This window comes from Copidosoma floridanum, unplaced genomic scaffold, assembly GCF_036245765.1.
Source record: "Copidosoma floridanum isolate Cflo_tuat_1 unplaced genomic scaffold, Cflo_Japanese_pri ptg000011l, whole genome shotgun sequence".
NCBI classification, from domain to species: Eukaryota; Metazoa; Arthropoda; class Insecta; order Hymenoptera; family Encyrtidae; genus Copidosoma; species Copidosoma floridanum.
Genome location: NW_028321888.1, coordinates 5,818,144 through 5,844,375, shown reverse-complemented (window position 1 = coordinate 5,844,375; position 26,232 = coordinate 5,818,144). Strand labels below are relative to the sequence as shown.

Sequence of the window (26,232 nt, the reverse complement as noted above, 5' to 3'; positions counted from 1 at the left end):
TAAGGAGGATATTGTACAACGCATCTGAAGCTTTACTTGGTTACTTAGGTGTTTATACTTCGAATGTTCAGATCGAGCGGTACTGAATTAGTCTTGCACAGGCCTTAAGCAATACTTACGTAGGACTTGAATGGGACTTGCGTTAGACTTAAGCAGCTCACTTAAGAAAAATACATAGAAAGATAGACAGATAGATAATTAATAAAGCAGAGTATGGGACTCGGAGACCCTGGTAAGAACGAAGTTCTCGCATCTATGTAGAAATCACATGTATACTGTAAAGTAGGAGGTTCGTAAACAGATGTAAGGTCAATATGTTTTTTTCATTTTCGTGGGTTACGATTTATATCTTCCTTGTACATTCGTCATGTATAAAAGGCTCAAAAACTTTTTAAGATGATTATAAGGTTATTGTTAGGCAAAGAACGAGAAATATATCCTAAATATTAGTAATAATTTTGCAAACATGCTATAATTATTCCACAAATTTATTTGACACCTTGATTTTAGAGAAAAATATTAAAAATACTGAAATTAAAGGTTATGTCTTCACATAACTTAGCACCTTTCTTTTTACGTGCCATGATGGTTTTTTCCCCCTTAGGAAACCTATAAAACTTGTTACCTTTTCTATATTTTGCTTCGTCTTAAAAATGTGGCATATTTCGAATATTTGAAGGTTGTGTGCACGCATGACCATAAAAAATCATTTCTGCATTATAATTATTCAGTACTAAACGTAATATGACTTTTTCTATGATTTTCCCTCTTCATTACGAAAAGGTACATTGAAAACATCAAAAATTGAGGTTATCTTGTTTCATAACTCAACACCTTCGTTTTTGTGCGCCACGATATTTTAAATCCCTTTAGAAAATTCCGTAAAACTCTTTATTTCTGCTCCATCTTGCTTCCTTTTAGAGATATTGCTTATTTTGTAATATTTGGCGGTTATACTATATTATAAATACCAGTTTAATCAATACTGGCTATCTGCATCGATCTGCCATACATGCGAAAATTATTTGTTAATGTTCTTTATCAAAATATCAAAATTTACTAGTGTATATAGTATAAATATTAACTACCATATTCTATACATATGCGTGCAGGCAAACATGTACACACTTGGACTGTAAAAGTAGAAACTAACACACACACTTATTATACATGCACATTTTCATGGTTGCGTCCGTAATTCTGTGAACAAGTTACACTCACATACATACGTGCAAGTGTGCATTGTATACAAGGACACTGCATACAGTAACACACTACGACACGGCAATAGGAATATGCGCGGACACGCTTCCTCTGTCTATTTGTTTCATTAATTTTAATATTTAAATTTGTCACTAATTTCCTACTGGTTGTGTGATTGTGGCGCCTGAGCTTGGATGAGTGTGAGGGTCGTGTGTATAGATGTCGACCAAAAAAGTGCTCCCATTCATTTAAGGAGGTTTTGGAGTATCATTCAGAGAAGCGAGGAACGGGGAGTCCCCCCTGCTCGCGAAGCTGACTACCCTTTCTCACGCACCTCCTCTTGCACTCTACAAACTTGAAACTGTATGACTGTACTGCTTATTTTGTTTAAAAATGCCTGGCACGACTTGATTTTTTTTATCGAGCATCTTTCTTTTGTACGAAGGTATCCATCAAAACGTTTTTTTTTATTCCAACACATTTAGAATACTCCTTAATTTCAATTAAAGGATAAACCTAACCTCGCTCTCTCATAAAAGACCGTGGTAAACTGTCAATATTTCATAATTTGTTTCTTGAAAATTTTCTGTGTGGAAAAATCTGAAAAAATTTATGTGCACTCTGAATATGCTCAAATATAAAATACGTTTTTTTTGGTGCGTTTCTCCATTTTGAAATTTTCTCCCAAACCTCCTTAACTAACATTTGTTTGTAAAAAATTGTTTTTGCATTTAATTCGTAATATCAAATTTTCTTTTATTTTTTTTTTTTTTTTTTTTTTCCTAGCCAGCGATAATGAGAGTGTACGCGTTTTTTCTTACACTTTCTGGCTGATAGATCCTCGTTCCCAACCGTCCTTATACACAGGAAATACACGGGGAGTATAAATCTCATCGTAACCCTCGATAAATAACTTCGTTTTAAAAACATTTTTAGCTATTAAAGATACGTTTAATTTAAAGAACAAAATGATTAAAGGTGATAGTCTTTTAGAGATCATGTCTTACTGTTAATTAGTATCGACTATTTTCTGATGCAGATGGCGCTGTTTTAAATTACTGTACGAAGCGAACACATGAACTACCGTCTAAAACGAACAGTGCTGTGGTAATAAGTTATCAAACAATGTATAATTTGATGTATCTTTTTTGGAGATGTGTCACGAGTGCTTTTAAACATTTTACTTTTTAGGTTTTTCTCCCAAAAAGAATAGTTTAAGCATTTGTAGCCACTAAGTAGCCTAATATCCGCATCTTATTTGCAGAGAAATGCGTAAACTGTTTAATTGTAATAAAGCTGTTCCAATACTAGATTCATTTATAAAAGCATTTTAGAAATAGTAAGGATACATCGAAACTTAGCAGCTCTGATACTTTTATTAAATCAAGAAAGTTCAAAATTACTTTTTATGAAATTAATAATGTTTTTTTTTTTTTACAGTATTTTGCTATTCAATTAATTTTAATGCGTTGGTACTAGTCTTTGCAGGGGACATTCGATTATCTGTGACTGGAATTGCTAACAATGTTTTTTAGGAGTCAAATTTGAAAAGCAGAATATTTAAAAGTGGTCATAACAAATCTACAATAAAAATTTTACCACGGAGGTGGAAACTGCTTAGTACAATACTTATTTTATTTGATAAGTCACTTTTAATTTAGACGTATTTAAATATTATGACGTACATTACGTCGACCTGTTTAATTTCTCAAGTCTACATTATAAATGACTTGTTGACTAGAACGACAAGTCTTGTAGTAACTAGTTTCTATACAACTTGTGAGTCTATGTTTGTTTCTATTGTAGATTTTTTTTTTACCATTTTTACAGATTCTGCTAATTAGATTTCTCTAATGTAAGGGATCTTTTATGAGTTCTAGCCACTAGTGGTCTAACATCTTTATTTGAATAGCAAAGACTACGAAAAAAGCGTTAAATTATGACAAAGATATGTAAATGACAAGATACTATGGCAAAATTTTGATATAATATTAATATAATATGAAAGTTATTCTAAACCGTGTTGATTTAAGAAAGGTAGTGTTGGCTTTCTTCTTGAGCTTTATTTTTTCCTTACCACTTGTAAAATGCCTTCATTAATGACACTAGTACTAGAACAGCTTTATTACAATGGAATACTTTAGTTGTTGTCTCTGCAAATCAAATAAGGATGGAAGACCATTAGTAGCTGGAACTGATACTAAGATTTGTTTTGGGAGACAAACCCTCAGAGTTGATTTTTTTAAAATTACTTACAAAAAATCTACAATAAAAAGACACCTAGACTAACCAATTGTTTGGTAGCTATTTACTGCAATACTTGTTGTGTCAGTCTACATGTAATTTATAACAATCAGATTGTAGACTTTAAAAACCATGACTAATCTAGATCATTTAAAACTAATGTTATGTTATTTTGACTTAAAAAATATATCTCTAGTACGTACATGTGTGTGTATATGCATGAATACATAAGTATGTATGTGTGTGTGTCTGCGTGTGTTAAACATGAAACATGCAGACTTAACGTATCTTTTATTTCATACTAACAGCATCGGAAAGTCTTGCCCTGTAACGCACTGTCCTTGTAAATACAATATTGTATTTCTAATTATCGTGGTCACTTTTTTATTTTCCAGAATGTCTGCATAAAATACCTTTTATTTGTGTTAAAACCCAATAAGCCGTTGTTAGAGCAGGTCTCTTTTTCTTCTAGTCCCATTTATTTTTATTAGACAGTTTTTAACGGGAATCGTTGTTTTCGCTGGAAAAAAGCGATAGTAAGTCTGAGAAAAGTTGTACAATATGCTTAAAATGTAGTGGTGTATTAGCTTATAATTCTGTTTGATTTTACAAAACTACATAAAAATGTATGGTCTCATGTATTGCTATCACATAGCGAATATTCTTTTGATATGATTACTCACATCATACTGTCGAGTCGCTTAGTTATTAAATAATAATTGATATTCTATATTGATAAATGAAATTGTATAGCATAGATTTTAAGTTACATTAAATGTAAATTGTTATTCCAGCTTTCAGATAACCTTATCATGAAAAGTTTTCTGCTGATCTGAAAATAAACGTCAAGAAAAAAAGTTTTAAGAAAATAATTTTTTCAGAATAAAATTGTTTCAATAATAGAATCTTGCTAAAGTGACTGTGAGGGTTTGTTTATATCTCATATACAAATGTTTTTTTGAAGGAAATACATTACAAATATAGTTTTATAATTTTATGTGGCGAAAACTATAGACGTACGAGTGAGGTGAGCGCTACCCTAATGGACACACAAGTAACCCCTCTGGATGGATCAAAGTATCATCTCATGAATTCAACTCTTGACTGTACGTATGTTCAGGAGTATAATAAGCGTTGCTATAAAGTATTACGTGAGTTGAAAAAAATTTTACAAGAAGATGTCTTAGTCAAATCTAAATTAAAACACATGCTAAAAAACTATCCTTTCTCTACACATACCACAAACATTTTATTAAAGTTAAACTATGAAAGTAGTTTTTTTCTAGAAAGTAAATTGAATAATCATAATTATTCCTATCTGGAACCAAATAACATCAAATTAAAAAAAAAAAGAGTTTCTGCAGAATGTTACAGAAATTCATACGAAAAGAATGTTCAACATTTCTTTAGTAGTAACGATGACTTGAAAAAGTCGTGTAAAGAATCTCCCCCATATCCTAAAAATACACCATTCTTCTCGAATAATGTTACGGATCAGACAAATACTGGAAGCAATACTCCTCCAACATCATTTCCAGTACTAAAAGGTTATTTTTCAAATTTAACTATAAAAACAGACAGTGTATCTAAATCAAAAAATATTAATGGTATACAATGTTCAACAGACAAAAAGTTCAAACTTGACAAACAAGATTTAAATGATGCTTTGATGGATAGCTCTGGTAACAAAAGTTTCTTTAATATTACACCGAATGCTTCAAGTAAAAATGCTGATCGTACAAAAAAAATTTTGGTTTCTTCAAACATTTTATCTTCATTAAATCAACCAGTATCAAAATCTTGGGCATGTTCTAATACTGAGTCAACGATATCTTTCAAAACAATACTTCCGCACAAATGCAGTTCATTCACTAATTTAACTGTAAACAAAGAAGTTTGTATAACGATGAAAAATGAGAAAGTAAATCCGGAAAATGGTCAGTTGCTTATGGAGTCGCTTTATGCTTCGAACACACAGATCATTTCTGTAACACCATCGCAAGGAATTGAACAGTGTACCGATAATAATCATGAAAAACTTTTATGTAATTGCAACATTAGAAGTCGAAGTATATCTTCATCTAAAGCATCTCGCAGTTTGTCCCGCTCACCATTAAGAAACTTGATGGATGTACAAAATCGAAGTTGGAGTAAAAGCAGTACATATCTCAGGTATGCTTTTGAACAAATTATAATTTAAAAACTAATAGTATGCACTGAACTGCAATAAGTTTAAGTAACCATCAATTCTCATTATGTAGTAGCTTAAAACATTTTGCCAATCCAATATTTTACAAGCAACTGTAACATATCATTGATATAAAAACTTCATGATATTATCGGTCAAGTAAAAAAAGTAAAATCATAGCAGACTGATAAAAAGTTATAAAACTAGGCGTTTAGTTACAAATTTGCATAGTACTGTAGTCAGTCAAAATTTCTTAGTATCTTGCAAAAGTCATAAGAGTCATTTGTCCCCGTATCGAGTCGTTAAACACTTGACATCTGCACGTTAATTTAGCGATTCAAAATTTCTTTATTTCTTGCGAAGTTTTTAAGATTCATTTGTTGTTGTACTGTCGTTAACTACTTAAGAGTCATGAAAAATCCAAACAAGGTCAAAATTTTTAATTATTATTATATGTATGTATATTTAAGAAGATTGATGACGTGATAATTCATACCCATATAAGGGTTAATATGGAGGTACCTTTTCAAGGGAAAGGAGTCGTATAAGAAACTCGTGAGTATTAAGCTTAATTTAAAATTGCCCCAGCCAGTAGTACGAGATACAATACTAATAGCATGTCGTAAACAGGCAGGTTTGCACTGCCTCTGATAGGTAGTACATTACATCTCGGGTAGATTTTATGCCTTTTAATAAATATGTAAAAAAAGTAACTCTCTTCTAACACTTCTGAGTGCGACAGTTTCTGAATGTCTTGGAATAGTTCCAATTCGTATTGCATGAAAATCCGCTAATCCACCCTACCTAGCCATCCATTCCCTACCTTAAGGATTAACCCCGCTTCGCAATACCCCGCAGGCTGACTCATTATCCAAATGATCCAAGAAAGTAAGCAATGGAGAGAAAAAGCTAGAAAACAGTATAAGCCTCGTCGCCGTCTCACCTATTGCTATGTTTTATTGTAACCAAGATAAAATGATAAATACTACAAACTTTGAGTAAGTATACGTATATATAAATTTATTAAACGTTAAATATATCCACAACGCTTTAAAAATCTAAGCTCATGAGTAAAGGGTCGGACTCGCTGCGCAAGGCAGAAGCAAAGTGATCAGTCCGTGTTCCAGGAGGGCTATTAAAGCACAAGCGTAAGAACGAACGAACGAACAAACAAACATGCAACGATGCGCATGCGCACTGAGTAGGAGCTCTCAAAAGTGACTGCCAAGCTTGCAGGAACTTCAAATTGACTGTATTGCGCAAGACGCAAAAATCCAGATAACCCAACAGAATTTCGTACAAAAAAATTGATAAATTAACCCCAAACTATTTAACCCAATAACCTGACGGCGCTAACTAGTCACTTTGTTAATAAATAAATTGAATTAAATAATAAAACAAGCACCAATCACCATACAATTCTGAGCGCTTGCTGGTCGCTGCCTAAATGAACAAAATAAATGAAATAATAACACCAGCGCCAATCAACACAACTTTGGGTGCTTACTGGTCAATTAGTTGATTGATTAAATAAATTTTATAATAACGCAAGCACAAATTACCACAGAACCCGGGGCGCTTACTGGTCACTTTCTAAATGGATTGAATAGTTTAAATAATAACGCAGGCACTAATCAACACACAATCTGATGCGCTTACTAGTCGCTTAGTTAATGGACTTAATAAATTAGATAATAACGAAAGCACAAATCACTACATAAACCAAAGCGCGTCATGATCGCTTTGTTAATTAATAAAATAAATAAAATAATAACACCAGTGCCAATCACTACGCAACTGTAAGCGCTCACTGGTTGTTTTATTTATTAATAAAATGAACAAAATAATAACGCAAGCACCGATCACCACACGGTTCAGGGTGCTTACTGGTCACTTCGTTAATTGATTAAAATAATTTAATCATAACCCAAGCACCAATCACTTCCAAACCCGGGGCGCTTACAGCTTGCTTCAATTATTATTGGGTGCCAACTGGCGACTATCAAGCGCCCCTGGTTGTGTGGTAATTGGCGCTTGTGTAATTATTTTATTCATTTTATCAATAAATGGAGCGACATGTAAGCACTTTGAGTTGTGTGGTGAATTGTGATGATGTATTATCTAACTTAATTAATCAATTAACTAAATGACTAGTAAGCGCCCCGAGTTGAGTGGTGATTGGTGCTAGTGTTATTATTTTATTTATTTTATTAATTTACGTAGCAACTAGCAAGCGCTCAGAATTGTGTGGTCATTGGTGGTTTATTTGTTAATAAAGCGTCTAGTTAGCACCGTTAGGTTATTGGGTTAATTAGTTTAGGGTTAATTTATTAATTTATTTTGTATGAAATTCTGTTGAGATATCTGGGTTTTTCGTCTTGCGCCATGTAGACAATTTAAAGTTTCCGCAAGCTTGGCAGTCACTTTTGAGAGCTCCTAGAAAGGAAAAAATAAGCAGTAAAATGCACGATGATAGATGGCAAAATGTGTCATGTTTTTGTGATTAAATGGCATCTAATCGCTGTAACATCTATGGTGTTAGTAACAAGTCAGTTAATGATCTTAATCACGTGAGAATCCTTGAGTGTAGGGCAGAGTATTACAAATTTGGATTGTCCTCGTTACACTGCTGGATTTGCAGTATATAATACATACTCCATTTCTTCTACAATATGGAGTTCCAAAAACTGTGTGCACCCTCCTATGTTAATAAAAAATTTTTTTTTTCAATGAAAAAAATTAGTTCAGAAAGAATTAGGCAAAATCAGAACAAGTTAGTTAGTGCAGAAACAAGCACTACGGAAAATGTGGCGCGAGATTTTTTTAAAAAAAGCTGAAGATATTGCAAAAATTACAAAATTTATTAGGGAATTATTACAGCGATTCCACAATATTCTTCAAGCAATAACATGTCGAGAGAATATAGACTATTTTCTATTTAAAGAAAACGCACTTGGGACAGCAGATATATAAGTACAGATATATCCATGGTATAGTATACCGCGCTCTGTTCACAAGCTTCTTTTACACGGGCCCGAAATTATATAACACTTAATGTTCCTATAGGCTAGTAGTCAAAGAAATCACTAGAAGCAAATAATAAAATATTAAAATGGCAACGAACAAAAATAGCAGAATGTGCGACCGTAAAAAGATTAATATTGACTTAATAAATCACATATTAATAAACACAGATCCATTAACAAGTTTCATAAGATTTACTAAAAACAAAAAAAAACCATTGAGCATCGATGCTTGGCATTGTTACTTGTACAAAATTATAAAGAATAAAATTTTCTAAAATTTTGTGTAGGTCATTAAGACTTTGAGAAAATCACCAGACTCACAATACCTGTAAATCCTAGTTTCATAGGCCTATCAGGTGACTCACTATACGTATGAAACATAGGTCTCATAGGTCCATTAAACATAGGTCTCATAGGTCCATTAAAATTAATTTGTTTAACATAACAGCTTAAAATTTATTTATGCACCTTACACTATTGATAGTACGCCACTAAATATACACGTAAAAATCCACGTAAATTCTGATAGATTTCGCACGGATTTTAATATATTTGTACGTAGAATTCCACGTAAGTTTCTTTGTAAAAATAACCACAGGTTGCACAGAAATTGACAAGGAATTAGGAATCCGATTCTACGTTGATTTATAAGTAGAGATTACTGTATATTTGAACGTAGATAACCATACAGACTTTCACGAAAAAATCAGAGTGGATTTGTACGCGGAATTACACATAGATCCCTCAAAGTGATGGACATGAAAATTACTGTGGATTGTGAATCAAAAAGACTGCTTATTTTATCGAATTATGATATTTCCATTTTGCTTCAATTAAGGTCAACAATCATACCATGTCACAGTAACAAATAATTATCAATCGCAAAAACATTGTAGGGTGAAAATATTTATTTCTAAAAAAAATGTTTTAAATTCAGTAGTAACAAGTATATAAACTCAATCATTGAAATACACTTTTCACTAGAATGTTCCTATAGGATATCGTCAAGAACCCTTACGTAATTGTATGATGCTTATCTCGGAAATCAAAATATGAGCTTACAGAAATCATTCTACGTTTTTCATGGATGTAAAAATCTTTCTCCAAGATAAAAGTTAGGTAATATATTTGAATATTACATTATTCAAAATTTTTTTGTAACATTACACAGCTCCTCTATCTACTGAGGATTTAAATATGGTTGGAATGCATATCGATAACCGCATAACAATATTAGGTTGAAGGAAAGAAAAGAAATAAAAATTAAATTTTTACAATATTTTGTGGCTACGCCTAGCCTTCCTAAACAATTTGATAACTAATAAGTAAGTGTTTTTAGAAATTTATTACAAAACAAAAAATACAATCGCAAGATGGTAATGTAGGTATGATTGTTCGTGTAGTACATATGTTAATACAAAGAATGGTCACGATCGCACCAAAGGAAAAGTAAAGATAGTAGTTTGAACTGAAATCAAATAAATTTAAAAAATAACTTTGGTCGTCAACGGACATCACCTTTTTTTTAATAAAAACGAAAATTTGTTATTTAAAAAAAATCTATTTTCTGTCTCGCATCCATGCTTTTTCTTTAGCTATGTTTTGAATAATGTTTTGCTGGGCATACTTGACAATGATATCCATATTGTTTAAAAATCAGAGCACCTCTTAGCCTTTTTAATAAATATGCACCCTTAGTGATAATTCGTATCTTTTAAACAAAAGTGTATTTAGGTTATAATTAACTGATTTTTTAGGTAACAGCTCATTTAACATTTTCATGTGATCAGCCACGCTAAGCTTTGATGATGACAATAAGCTTGGTGTTTGTGTTGGTGAGTTTGACATACATATATACCTTACCAGAGTATGAGTTTTGACTCTGACCTTAACAACAAAGTTAAACTTTTTATTTTTTTTAATGAATATATATATATATATATATATATATATATATATATATATATATATATATATATAAAACTTAGCAAACAAGCCCGATCGAAAAGCTTAGCTGAACTTTAGATTGGCCCTAGACACGTTATTTTTACTTTACTTTGACATCCTAATATAGGATTCTTATTAGGTTTTATATTAAGTACAAATAAGATTATTCAGAGCAGTAATAAAAATTAAAAAATGGTAGTTAAACTCTCTGACCGTAATGAATCTCTCTGATCGTAAATCACGATTTTCAAAACTGTATGAGAACAAACAGATAAAATTTTTTCTATTAATGGCCTAGAAGGTTTAGCAAAAACATTTCCATGTAAAACGTTAATTTAATATTTCATTCCTCGTGGAAAACAAATTTTATCTATGGCATTGACTGGTATAGCATCAATATTACTTCCAAAAGGAATGACCAGTCATAAAACATTTCGTTTACCATGAGACGTAAACAATGTAGAAAGTTCGTCCTTAAAATTTGAATCTGGAAAAAATTGAAAGGAGTAGATTAAATTATATGAGATAAGGTTTCTATAATCCCAAGAAAGCTTTAGAAATAGATGAAAGAACATTACATGATTTATGTTACATAAATATCCGTTTTGGTAATAAATTAATGGTTTTAGGAGGCAACTTGAGACAGATTCTTCCAGTTTAAAAAAATAGTAATAGAAGCATAATTATACAAAAAAAAAATTAAATCATCATGTCTTTAATTCTTTTTTCGTGTTCTGAAACTTCATATCATCTGTATTCGTTCAATTGACAAAACATTATGAAGATTGTTATTAGATATTGGAGAAGAAGAAAAATTGAATCGTTTCAAGCACCAAATATATGGAAACAACTGATGTTAGTTCCGATACTTTTAGTAAAAATATTAACTTTTCAATAAATAGCGTTATACTTACTTCTCATAACGAATATACTTACTTTTTGAATAATAAAATTCTAAATCATGTAAGTAAAGAAATAAAACATCTTACAGCATAGATCATCAAGTGTTATTAAATCTAATCATGATATTTATATTAACTTTCCAATTTTTCGTAAACAATATTTGTGAAGGTTTACCACCGCATAAGTTTAATTTAAAAATGTGAAAAATTGTTATGTTAATACAAAATTTGCGCACAATTGATGGCTGATGTAATGGTACAAGATAACGAACAACAGAATTACTTGAATACAATATTAAAACAAAAATTATAACTCGAGAATAAATTCGACAGAGTTTTTATACCAAAAATAACTCTTAATACAGAAAATTCATCATCATTGCTTTTCAATTTATACAGAAAACAATTTCCTTTAGTCTTACCGTTTTCAATGAGTATTAATAGATCTCAAGGTCAAAGTATTAATAATATTGGATTATATTTTTAAAAAACCGCTGTTTTTGCATGTTCAATTATACGTCACTTTACTAGGATGAAAAAATGAAAATGAAATTTATATTCTAATAGAACGTGATAATAATTCAAAAATAGAAAATGTTTAGAAAAAAATTTTTTACGGTAACTATTCTATAGTAGACAAAAAACAATTTAATTTCTATAAGCAAAAGTATAAAATTGACTAAAATAATCTTGAACAGTTCATTTAAATAATGAATAAATGTATTAAATTCATGGAGTTATTATTTAAATATTTTTTCATAACGATACGCATCATTTGACATATTTCATTAAACATGATTTCTGTCATTTTGTAGTGATAAGGGCTACAAGCAAGATCCACAGTTCAAATAGTCTTTAAGATTATTTGTGGTTATTGACTAAATAGAAAAATATAATGATATGTTCTTATACATATTCAATAATGCAATTTATAAGTTTTTAGACAGTTTGAGGAAAAAAACATTAGCGCACCATAGCACTACCTCAAAGGTGGTGTATATGTGTGCTTATGTGCTAGAAATCAGGTTCTATTTTAAAAACTGTAAAAAGAGCTAATACAAAAAGTGGAAATAGTCATATAACTAGAAATGACATGAAAACCGATGTAATTTTACCTTATTTAGAGAAGTGGCTGAAGGGTGACTAGACAGAGTTCTTCAAAATTGTGTTAGATTATCCACTTGTTGGGTTAGAAAGTTATGAGAGGGGGTAAAAAGAGACAAAACAAAAATTAATTCCAATAAAAATAGGTAAAAACTGACAGTTTAAAAATGTGCTAACAAATGATACAGCACAAATAATTATTACATTCGAACAAAAGATGATAACGTGGAGCTAAGAAGTAGTGAAAAGTAGCTGTTTAGAAATTGTTAGAGGGCTGAAAGATTTTCTTAAAAAGTGTAAGGAGGTCTGAGAGTGAAAGTGCAAAATGTAATCAAACTAAAAATGACATAATTACTAATTTAATTTTACTTAATTGAGAGACGCTGCTGATAGAAGGCTGAATGGTGATCTTTTGAATTGTAAGGAAGGCTTCAAGGTTTATCCGCTTATTGAGTTATCAAATTATGAGGGAAGGTAGGGGGGGTGGATGGCGACTAAACAAAAATTTAACCCAATAAAAATATAGTTAAACTGATAGAATTTTTTCTTATTCAGAGATGGTGCTGAGGGGCAGTGGAGGGGCTGAGGGGGGGGCTAATCAAAATTTAGTGGGTAAGCTGGAAAGGGTTTCGGGGGTGGTTAAAGGGTGCTAACTAATGATTTTACCCCATAAAAATCACGCAGAAACTGTTGTAATTTTACCTTATTTACAGGGCGGTTGATGGGGGCCAAGAAGTGGTGAAGTGGAGCAGTGGGGAAGGAGGGGTGTATGAAATGACCCTCGAGAATCACCATGTTAAATAGGAACAGGAATACATATATATATGCTTATTAATAGTTACTTTTGCGAACGTTACGTGCTACTAACATATATATTAAAAACATGGTGAAATTTTGCAGATGCCCACATAATTCCACTTTTGTCCTCAAAATAACCCTTACATACAGGTGATTTTCTACATAAGTCACTATTTATAAACACACACACACACACACACACACACACACACACACACACACACACATATATATATATGTATCTTCCCATATTATATAGTTAACTCAGTGGGGCATTCCACACAAACCCCCCACCGCCCCCCATTTGCCCCCACCGCCCCCAACCAACCCCCCACAAAATAAGGAAAAAATTCGTTATTTTCTTGCTTATTTTGACATATCGAAGTTTTTCTCGAAACCCCCCACCGACCCCCCGCACAATTCCTACACCTACCCCCTATGGCCCTCCCACTGACCCCCACGAATTTTTTCATGGCCCCTACCACCTCCCCACACCACTTTTTTGGAACCTGACCGTGATCATACCGTTTTTACCTATCTTTGGACAAAACTGTCTTATTGCCATGATTTATTTCATCGTCTAGAAGAAATTTAAAGTCATAAATTGATTTATAGGAGGTTGTTGCGCAAAACATCATTATTTATACAACTAAGTTCGTTTGAAAACCAATTTATATAGAGTTAACAATATTTTGAAACCAAATCATATATACACATATATTGGTGCGCATAATAATAATATCATCATCACTTATATGGTCCTTTATTACACAATTCTTTTTTTTACGTACATAAACTTAAGTTTTTTTTTTTTTTTTTTTTTTTTTTTTATATCGGGTTACCGCGACAGCCTATTGGCCCAGTCGCCGGGGCTACCCACTCACCACCTATGTGTGGGGGTGTATTGCCACACCCATTAAATCCTCTCTTTTTAATTTATACCATACAAATCATACCATGGGCACAGTGGAAGTATCTCCGGTGTAACACACCTTGTCAGTTAAGCTGACACTCTCTGCACCGGGGGGAAGTGCATCGGGTCAACTCGCCACTGTGTAGCCTGGGTCCGAAGCATCGGATCCAGGCTAATTAGCATCCCCGGAGAAGCCCCATGTTTCAGGGGCCACTCCTCGCCGGTAAGGCCGGCGATCCCTGCCTGGCATCGGGCCGGCTAATCCCTACCTATTAGGCCCTAACACTGTTTCGCATTCACCCAGGCCCGAAGACCTGTGGAGCAAGGAAAAAACCCTGGAATTACTCTGAAGGAAAATTCCACGGAAAAACCCGCCCCGAAACAGCCGGGGTTACATAGGAACTTTTTCCGGTGAAAACAGTTTTTTGAAAAAATCTGCACTCACCGGGAATCGAACCCACGACCCCTAGAACAGCGTTGTATCAGTAGCAAGCACGCTTACCACTGAGCCAACGCCGCTCCTTACATAAACTTAAGTTAAATTTAGACTATCATTAATATAAACAATGAAAGTTTCGCATCACTTTATGAGTCATCTTATAAAGCCTGATGAAACCACGAAGACTTACGTCCATTTCTATTTTGTTCTAAATTAATGCTAAAATTGGTACAATAGATGAACACGATATACATTCATGATATGTATTATTAATTAATAAATTTTACCTATACATAAAAAAATAATAATTAAATCATGTTTTAAATATTAGATACATTATAATATTTAAAAATTTCTTTCCAAACTATATTTTCAATTTCTGAACTGTTTTCTCTATCGACTTAAACAAAAATTTCATTATTATTTTTGCATCTTGATAAAGCCACCCATAATTGACCATAAGAAAATAAATGTTTTTTTAAGTATAATCCCACATTATCAGAACTTTGACCTTGAGACTTATTTATAGTCGTAGCAAATGCCACAACTAATGGGCATTGTTTTCTATATTAAATAAAAGGTAATGATAAAGTATTTCCAGTATTTAATGTAATTCTTGGAATGAAAACTTCATTACCAATTTTTTCTCCCGTTACTATTTCGCTTTCTACGTTATACTTCAGTAATTTAGTAATTTGCAATCGTGTACCGTTACATAATCCGTCTGATATACTCAAATTTTAAATTAACATTACTATTGTACCTATTTTCAATTTAAGTTCATGAGGTGGCAAGCCTTCACGAATATTGTTTAACATTCCTACGGGAAAGTTTGTATAAATATTTTTTTTTTTTTTTTTTTTATATCGGGTTACCGCGACAGCCTATTGGCCCAGTCGCCGGGGCCACCCACTCACCACCTATGTGTGGGGGTGTATTGCCACACCCATTAAATCCTCTCTTTTTAATTTATACCATACAAATCATACCATGGGCACAGTGGAAGTATCTCCGGTGTAACACACCTTGTCAGTTAAGCTGACACTCTCTGCACCGGGGGGAAGTGCATCGGGTCAACTCGCCACTGTGTAGCCTGGGTCCGAAGCATCGGATCCAGGCTAATTAGCATCCCCGGAGAAGCCCCATGTTTCAGGGGCCACTCCTCGCCGGTAAGGCCGGCGATCCCTGCCTGGCATCGGGCCGGCTAATCCCTACCTATTAGGCCCTAACACTGTTTCGCATTCACCTAGGCCCGAAGACCTGTGGAGCAAGGAAAAAACCCTGGAATTACTCTGAAGGAAAATTCCACAGAAAAACCCGCCCCAAAACAGCCGGGGTTACATAGGAACTTTTTCCGGTGAAAACAGTTTTTTGAAAAAATCTGCACTCACCGGGAATCGAACCCACGACCCCTAGAACAGCGTTGTATCAGTAGCAAGCACGCTTACCACTGAGCCAACGCCGCTCCATATAAATATTATCATCTGATTTATCAACACCTTTATAGGTTGCAGTATTGATGCTGTAATAAGTTTTTGTCTCTCCATTTAATTTACTTAAAATCTTATTGTTTAAAAAAAAAGTATATTTATCATGTGAAGTTAGTATTACGTTATTACCAAAACAGTTGTAATTATTAAATATTTTAGTACAGACATCATCTGTTATCCAGGATTTAGGAATGTTAAATGTTTCTAAGTCCCCTTCTCCAATTCTTAACAATAATTTTGAAAATTCTTTATCACTAGAACGAATATTATTTTGTAATCTTAAAATTTTGAAATACTTCCATAAAAATGATGATTTAATAGTTTCTTTTAATATCGTAGTTCTATTACCGTTTCTTATAACTAGAAGGATTTGTCAAAAATCTCCTCCTAATACTATTAATTTATCACGAAAGCAAAGTTTTGTATTACACAAGTCTCTCAACGTTCTATCAACGATTTCTGGAGCTTTTTTCGAAATCACAGAAGCCTCGTCTCATATTATTAAATCAACTTTCCTTAATTTTTTTTTTCAGTTTTGAATTCTAAAAATACACTTTCAATATTATCTAAGTCTAGAGGTGAACGAAAAGTTCTATGACTGATCATATCTTTTGGTAGTAATACAGATGCAATTCCTGTCGAAGCCATTGACAAAATATTTTTACCTCTAGAAATAAAGTGATAAATGAGTGTCTTATATAAGTAGGTTTCATCGGATCCACCAGGACCATCTATGAAATTTACTCTTTCATCTTTTTCACAGATGGTTTTAAAAATTTTTCTTTGATCTTCAGTTGAATTTGTGTACATTACATCAAACATTTTTTTACTAGAAGATATTTCCTCAATATTGCGATTATTTATATATATTTATATAGTTACTAATGGTTGGTGTTGGTAAACTAAGAGACTCACATGATTTACCTACTGATACCAAAATTTGATGAATATATAGAAGAGCACATTTATTATTATCAATATCGGAGTCTTCCGTAAAATATTTTTTATATTCATTCCTTAGTTTATCTTCTTGAATGTTTTCTGAAATCAAAAACCAAGCAAAAAATTGTCTTAACTGGTATGAAAACATCATTGTAATTGCTTCTTTAAAACTATTGTTGATTTCAGAATCACGTTCTATTAAACCCATTGCAATTATAGTATCCCTGAAAGTTTTATATGTTATTCCATTATGTTTTTTAACGTCTTCAAACGATGTAGCCCCATGTAATTTATTTAAAATAAGTTTTAAAAAAAAGCCTTCATGATCTTTTGGAGATACTATGTTTAATCTACCTATAGCAATATTTTTCAGTGTAACTTTCCTTTTTTTCCAAATTTTAAGTTTATTGTCAAAAATGTAATGTTCTGGAATGTTAACATATTTTAGTGATTTTGCAAAATCATCTACTTTATTTAATTTAAACTAAGCTGTAAGGGGTGTTTGATAATTTTTTATTACATTTTTGATATTATTTTCTTCAAATATGAGTTTCTGTTTATTTTCAAGATGAATAGCTAGATTTATAACTGTATGACTTCTACCACAAATTAGATATTCTTGAAGTCTCCAAGCTGCTTCCATTGGACTTACATATTTAGCATCTACATAACTACTAATTTCATCTACTATTTCTCCACTTAATTCGTTTGATTTTCCTATTTTAAAGTATGTTTAATATCATTAATTAACATGAATAAAATATTGGATTTTATTAAAAATTAACGGTTTTTTTTTTATTTCAGATAATAACTTGAATGTTTCAAGATAACTTGATGTATCAGGAATCACAAATTTCCACTAAAAATTTGACGTGGTGACTTCAAATTTATCGTATTCCAACATATATCATTTTCCAACAATTACTTTACTGTGTAACTGAAAAAGTTAAGAATAAATAAGAATAAATACACACAAATTGTAAAAATGTATTTCTTATAAAATATTCGGATGTTGGGGGGTTGGCGCGCAGTGCGCGCAGGGGGGCGTAAGCCCCACTAGTATATATATATATATATATATACATGTGCACTAGTGCAAAAAGAGAGTTTAAATTTGGTGCCCTGAATTTCGTAAGGAAGGAAAGTTTTTAATCTATATCGTTAAGCATTAGTTTTATATTTATCAGTAAATTTCCACACCACTTAGAAGGTACGGTGAAAATTTTTGTAACGAAGGTGTGTACAAATGATATTGTGGTACGTTGAAAGTTTTTCTTAGAACTCTCCAATATGTTAAGAGAAAAAAGGTATACATTATTTTTTTAATGATTAAATTCTAAACAACGACAAGTTTTAATCACTTGTATCACTTATAAATTATTTAAATTTTATGTAACGTATACTTAATATTATTTTTGTTACTATTGTGCATTCGAAATTTTATCAATTGATATAAGTGGTTAGAAAGAATAATTTATTTTCAGATTCAATGACAAATATGGAAATAATTACTTCATAGTGTTCCACACTGTAAATTAAAAAAATCGTTTGTACTTTGTAGTATTAAAATTTAATTTAAAATCAAACTCAATGTTTTTAAAATTCTTCTAAATAAACGATATAAAAGTTGGCGTGAAAGGGGACGGAAATTGTTTATTGAGAACTTTTTCTTATTTTCTGTAAAGTGACGAAGATTTCCACATGAAAGCTCGTTCTTTAGTAATCAATAATGTTGTAAATAAATGGCAAAATTATCATCAATTTATAGTAGGAAACGATTATTATCGCAATGTAAAAAGTAGTGATAAATATATTAACATAATGTCTAAAAATGGGACTTATGATACAAGTATTGAAATAAAAAGCTTCTCAGATTTATGACATGTTCACGTTATCGTTAATTTCCCGAACAACGATATTCAAACATATGGAAATTCAAATAACAATCTTGAAATAAAAATTAATCTTAATGGAAAAATATACTAAAAAATAATAAAATTGGTCGATTAAACATTGTATCTTCAGAAGATCACGTAAGATTTTTTTTAAAACTTGTATTAAATAAAGTAACTGGTTTGACATCAATCAAAGACATTAGAACATATAAAGAAATAACTTACAAAACTCTTACATACTGCAATTGCATTGGGTTTAATTAACAATGATGAAAAAATCGATGATATTTTTGAAGAAGCAATTGCTGTTATGTTTCTATGTTAATTAAGACAATTTTTTGCTTGGTTTTTAATTTTAGAAAACGTTTAGGGTGAGAAAATATGAAATAAATGCAAAGACTTTTTTACGAAGGGTTTGCATAGTTATAAAGATAATTTAGCTCTTTTACATATTAACCAAATTTTAGAATCAGAAGATAAATCATGTGGGTGCTTTAATTTACCTACATCAAAACAACGGATAGTAAAAAGAAGATATAGATGATGAAATACGTTTTAATAAAGAAATGTTTAACTAGATGTATAAAAGTTTGAATAATGACCAGAAAAATATACTTCATACTATTTGCTACCAAAAAAATAACATTTTTTTTACAGATGGTCCTTAAGGGTCAGGAAAAACTTATTAATGAAAAACGTTAATTTGATTTTTTATTTTTCAAAATAAAAAATCATGTCAATAGCATGGACTGGCATAGCATTAATTTTGCTTTCAAAGGGAATAACCAGTCATAGAACTTTTAGACTTCCTTTATAGTAGACAGAACGTTAAGAAATTTATGTAATACTGAAAAATATTTTGGAAGTAAGTTAATTATTTTAGGAGGTGATTCTTGTCAGATTCTCCCAGTAATAAAAAACGGTAGTAGAAAAATTATACTTGAACAAACTATTAAATTTTTATTTTTATGGAACTCATTCCAAATTTAAAAATTAGAAATCAATATTCGTTCTAACGATGAAGGATTTTCAAAATTATTATTAAAAATTGGGGAAGGGGAAATAAAAACTTTTAACATTCCTGAAAGTTGGATCTTAAATGATAAATGTTCTCAAACATTTTCTAATATCTACGATTGTTTGATTAATAGTGTTATACTGACATCGTATAACGAGAACACCTCTTATTTGAATAATAAAATGCTTAAAAAACTATCTGGAGAAATTGAAACTTACTCTACTATAGATAACGCAACTTATAAGGGGGTTGACGAATCAGATGATAAGATTTGTTTAAATTTTTCGGTGGAAATATTGAACAATATTCGTGAAGGATTACCACCTCATGAACTAAATCTATAAATTAGTACAATAGTGATGTTACTGAGAAATTTAAGTATATCTGATGGACTCCGTAATGGAACACGTTTACGAATCACTAAATTATTCCAGTATTATATAAAAGGAGAAATAATAACTAGAGAAAAAATTGGAAATAGAGTCTTCATTTCAAGAATAACTTTAGATACAGGAAACTCCTCAACATTACCGTTCATTTTGTATCGTAAACAATTTCTAATCGTTGTGGCATTTGCTATGACAACAAACAAAGTCAAAGTTTCGATAATGTAGGTTGGTATTTAAAAAAACCCTTATTTTCTCTTGGTCGATTATATGTGGCTTTATCAAGATGCAAAAATTAAAATAATTCATTTATTTAAGTAGAAAGGCAAAAAAATACAGAAATAGAAAATAATTTTTAAAAAGAGAATTTTACATAATTTATTGGCTTTACCTTATGATTTTTATCGATAATTTGGCAATATTTATGGTAACACATCAAAAGTCACTTTTAATGTTTCATCATTTAACAAGTATACATGACATAATGTATTAAAAATGGTGTGGGGGGCCTGAGGGGGGGCTTTAGGGGGTCTGTGGAGTGACAGGCAAAATTGTGTGGGAGGGCTGTAGAGGGGCCGTGGGGGGCTGTGAGGGTTTAAGGAAGAAGTTAGAAAATGTCAAATTAGCGATTAAAACGGTAATTTTAGCTTATTGGGTGAGGAGGCTGTGTAGGGTCTGTGGGGAGGATATGTTGAATGACCTCAAAAATAACTCTATAATATAGGTGTGTACATATATATATATATATATATATATATATATATATATATATATATATATATACACTAGTGGGGCTGACGTTCCCCTGCGCGCTCCGTGCGCCAACCCCCCACTAACAGATTGAGTAGATAAAATGACGACATTACTCGTGTATTTATCAATGCAGGCTGATAATTAGTTCACAACAGCAGAATACATGACTCACAAGGGAGTTGATAAAACACATGATAACATTAATACTAATTTTCCAATAGAATTTTTAAATAATATCAGAGAAGCTCTTTCACCACACTAATTGAAATTAAAAATAATTGCTATAGCAGTGTTAATAAGAACTTTAAGTATATCAGGCGGTCTCTGTAAAGGCACAAGATTAAAAATTACAAAATTGTTCAAGTATAATATAGAAGCAGAAATAATAACGGGAGAAAAAAAAAAAAGCAAATCTTATATTCCTAGAATAACATTAAATACTGGCACCTCATCATTATTACCTTTTGTCTTCTATAGGAAACAGTTTCCTTTGTATTAGCATGTTCTATGTTTATCAACAAATCACAAGAACAGAGTTCTTATTCCTTAGGATTGTACATTAAAAAACCTTCATTGTCTTACGCTCAATTATACGTTGCCTTCTTAATATGTAAGAATCCAAAAATAATTTTTATTTTGATTGAATCCGATAATAAATCAGAAATTGAAAATATTGTTTAGCAGGAAATTTTTTAGTAATTCAAAAATATGTAACTTTGAAGATCGTCACATTCAAACAGACGTATGTTAATTCATAAAAACCATGAAAAACAAATATGTAAAAAATGTGGGAAGGGTTTTATAAGAACAGATGGGTTAAAACGACAGATTAAATGTCACAACATTAAGCTAACAGAATGAGTTATTGTTTTAAAAGCTTAATTACGTTTGTCTATTTAATTATACCTTTTCCTGAATTCTGTCTTTTTGTTAATAGAGTCCTCAGGTAATCAAGAATTTTTTATTTGGGTAAAGTGAACATGGACCAGAAGGAGATTTGAAATGTAAAAGTTCAGTCAAGTTGAACAAATAATGGTACTTCAGAGACATATAGTAAGTAAGGGAGAGGTAAGGGGGAGGCTAGTATATATATATATATATATATATATATATATATATATATATATATATATATATGTTTATAGTTGCGGTGCGCATGCGACGTGGATAAAAGAGCTGAAAAACGCAATCTTGACCGGGCCTGTGTTGCCCGCATGCCCTCAGTGACACTCCCTGTTATATGTTTGTATACGTGGGTCTCGCCTTTCGAGACGCCGCCGGAACTAGAGATCACTAGCTACCCATGTTATCTTCGCTTCTCGCGGCTTTCTCGTTACAACACAAGGGGTAAATCAAGCACACAATAAAAATAAACACTTGCGATTATCATAGTAAGAGAAATGTATATTTAAAAAATATAAAAAAAATACAAAAGAATACTTGTGGGTGTATATGTGTGTGTGTGTGGTTGTGTATGTGTACATGCTTATCAAGCGCGAATGCTTGACAAGCTCGCAGCGCAAAATCGTGACATTGGCAGACCACGTGGACTAACAAGGGCTGCTGCCCTTTACAAATGAATGGTTGACAGGGGACCAGTACTCATGCAGTCGTCGATGTCGCTCCTCGACGATGCCTCTGACAGGCCAATACCACTAGTAGCAATGGAGCGAGAACGCTGAGGTCAGTAGGCGTCCCCACTGGCAGCGTCCGAAGCTCGAGGTTGTCGGTATTAGTCTGGGTGCCCCTGAGTTCAGCGTCACCTGCTATTTCAGCAGGACCAGGAAAACTCAGCACCAAGTACTACACCGGGGACAACTTGAGCACAGCCATGCCAACAATGATCGCAGAGAAAAAAAACAAGAATTTTGAGACGACTTTAAAGACGCTTCTCGTGTAAAAATCAAAACAAAAACCACTTTACGTGCGCTCGCAACCCCAAGCTTATCTGCCTTCTCTGTGTTTCCTCTTTTTCCTCTTTTCCCATCTATCCTAGCTTACCGATGATGGCTCGACGGTATTTTACCGCCACACCCTCCGACTAAACGTTGGATACCGGGAGTATACATTTATACCTTCTAAGCGCCATTCAGTAAGGCTCTGGGGACGATTAGTGGGGAAGAGCAAAAAAACAGGATTATTTTGGATGTAGGCGCTGACAAAACTAACGTCTCGCTAATTTTTAAGGCCGCAAACATTGCACGTCATTTGGCTGCTGACCCGTCGCTTGGTTGCTTGCTTGAACATCGTCGCACCGTCTGCCATTAGTCGCAAGTGTCTTAGCCGTGGCGGATGGCTTCGACACACGGTCGCTTTTTGCGGGCGGCCTCGCTTTGGCCTGGCTGGTTCGGCAACATTGCTTACAACAGCTAGATTCGAATTAGACATGTCGCACTTCGTTTGTTCGCTGCTTTCCAATGGTAGTTAAGGAGAGCTGACCACTTCTTCTTTGGACCCCGAGTCGTTAGAAGGGGGGTCTTCTCCTGCCGTCGCTGATGCTCTACTCACGTAGGGTTTCAACTACCTGACTGTATAGGACCTGAGCGCGTGCTTTTTCCAGATTCCAACTTGTGTGTGTTGGAACCCAGTGCCCTCATGATGGTAAAGGGGCCGACGTAACTTTGAACCAATTTTGCCGCCACGCCGCGCCGTGCGTTGCCGAAGACAAGACGTGGTTCTACCACCATACCTGGTCACCAGGGTGACAATCGCGTCATGATGTTTGGCATTGTAATGCCGAGTATCCGTCAACAACACTATCGGGGTGCCATGGTGACATATGACGCGTTCTCTTAGCGCGCTTACCACAGCCTTTCCGTTGGCTTGCCGTAGTGGCACAATTTCAGCCCACCTCGTGAATATAATTACGAAGATGTATTCGTGGCCATGCTTCTTCTTCGGCAAGGGGCCTATCATGTCAGCTGCCACTACGTGCCACGGAGTAGTGGTGAACCTACGCCCCATAAGTCCCAGGGGTAGCCTCTGGCCTACCTTGGTTTGTTGGCAAATTAAGCAGCTTCTCACGTAACGGGCAACATCCTAGTAGTAACCAGGCCAGAAGTACAGCTGGAACACGCGCGCGAAGTCTTCTCATGGCCAAGATGGCTAACAGATGGGATGTCACGGCACTTTTGAAGCACTTGATCGCGCTGGTTTTTAAGTACTACCAGCTTCCAGGCTTCAATGTCACCGAGAGTCTCGTCGACAGTACAGTCGGAGCGGTACGCGTATCGGTACTCCCTGACGATCTTCTATCGCGGATGTCCTCGTAGATCGTTCCGTATCTTTAGTACCATCTCTTGGTACCGAGGATCTTCAGTAGAGGGTTCCCACACGAGCGCTGCCATGGCGCAACTGTCGTCATCCTCGTACATCCGTAACAGAGCGTCGGGCACGCAGTTTTGCGTCCGTTTTCGGTGCTCCACCTCGAAGCCATGACTTTAAAGCTCCATGGCCCATCTTAACAGTCGTCGAGTCGAGTTGTTGATATTTACGAACCACTGGAAACTGCTGTGATCGGTCATGACTTTAAAGTATGTCCCTTTGATGTACGGACGGAACTTTCTCGTCACCCACAAGACTGCAATGCATTTGCGCTCTGTCACGCTGTAATTGTGTTCAGCCCGGGTCATTGAACGACTCGCAAACTCCAGCACCTTTTCCTATCCGCTGACTTGACTATCTCCAATAGTACAGCACTTGATCCGAAGTTACTGGCGTCCGTTTGCATCACGTACTGACTCTGGAGGTCAGATCGTTGCAGCACAACCGAGAACGTCAGTAAAGCCTTTGTCTGTTCGAAGCATCGTTGCTGCTCATCTTTTCAGTCGAACGGCTGATCCTTACGTAACAGCTTGTTCATAGGCTCTAATACCGTCAAGTAATTCAGCAGGAACTTTCTGTACCATGAAACCATGCCTAGGAACCGCCTAACCTGTTTTAGGTTCTTCGGAGTTGAAAATACCGTAATTGGCTCTAACATCGCTGAATCCGATCGTAAAACATCTCGGTTTACGAGGACACCGAGGTATCTCACCTTGGATTGGCAACACTCGCTTTTCTCTCGGTTTCTGTATTCAAACGCGTTTCAGTACGTGCGCTAGCCAGTTGATATGCTCTTCGAACGTCTCCGTGACAATTATTGTGTCATCGAGGTAGGCATAGGGCTTGAGCTCTGGCCTAATAACGCTGTCGATCAGCCGCTGAAATGTAGCCAACGCATTACTCAGGCCAAAGGGTGATCATCAGAACTGGAAGAGTCCTTTTCCTAGTATCATGAACGCCGATATTGGCTTAGCCTTTTCAGCTAATGGTATCTGGTGATTCGCGTTGCTGAGATCAAGAGTAGAGATGAAACGCGCTTTCCTCAGCTTGCGCAGTATGGTATCTATATGTGGCAGTAGATACGCGTAGGGTGCTGTCACAGCGTTCACTTATTGATAGTCAACGCAAAATCTGTACTTTCCATCTTTTTTGCGTATCATGACTACGGCACTTGACCAGCCACTATTAGATGGCTCGATCACACAACTTTCAAGCATCTCACTCACGTGGACGCATATGACCTCCTGGATCTTATCTGATACGGGATAGTACTTCTGCTTGATGGGCCGCAAGGTCGTGACCTCGATCTCGTGCTCGACCCTTGTAGTGCATCACAGGCGAGCTCCACGCTCCACGTCCAGGCAAATCTGCAACTCCTTTTGCTGCTTGGGCAAAATCTCGTTCAGCTTTATGGCAGCGAGTCAGATCTTACCCGTCGCTGACAGGCCCACTACCTTTAGAGGGACCTTGGTCCCTTGACCTTTCATCACCAGAACTCGGCAGGACTGACTTAAAAATGAGCGTCTAACTTGGGCAGTACTATGACGTCCACGTCCCGTTTCACTCGCCCCTCCAAACTCGAAAGATAGGGTGACGAGGCCTAAGGTGCGTGACGGTCGTCCATCGGCCGTCGCCTTGCTTTCCAGCGTGGGACGTAGCT

At 34.1% G+C, this 26,232-nt stretch overlaps 1 protein-coding gene across 5 annotated transcripts in view; it reads left to right on the top strand.

Annotated features, from left to right (window-relative positions):
* LOC106647058 (uncharacterized) overlaps window positions 1-26,232 on the top strand; it is a 215,079-nt gene that overhangs the window by 38,763 nt on the left and 150,084 nt on the right. For 2 of the 5 annotated variants that reach the window (XM_089590035.1, XM_089590033.1), the window contains exon 2: window positions 4,242-5,619. In XM_089590035.1, the coding sequence (XP_089446161.1) occupies window positions 4,490-5,619 (1,130 nt within the window). In that variant the 5' untranslated portion in view covers window positions 4,242-4,489. The remainder of the gene's footprint in view (window positions 1-4,241; window positions 5,620-26,232) is intronic. The other 3 variants (XM_089590034.1, XM_089590037.1, XM_089590036.1) reach the window with 3 other exon arrangements.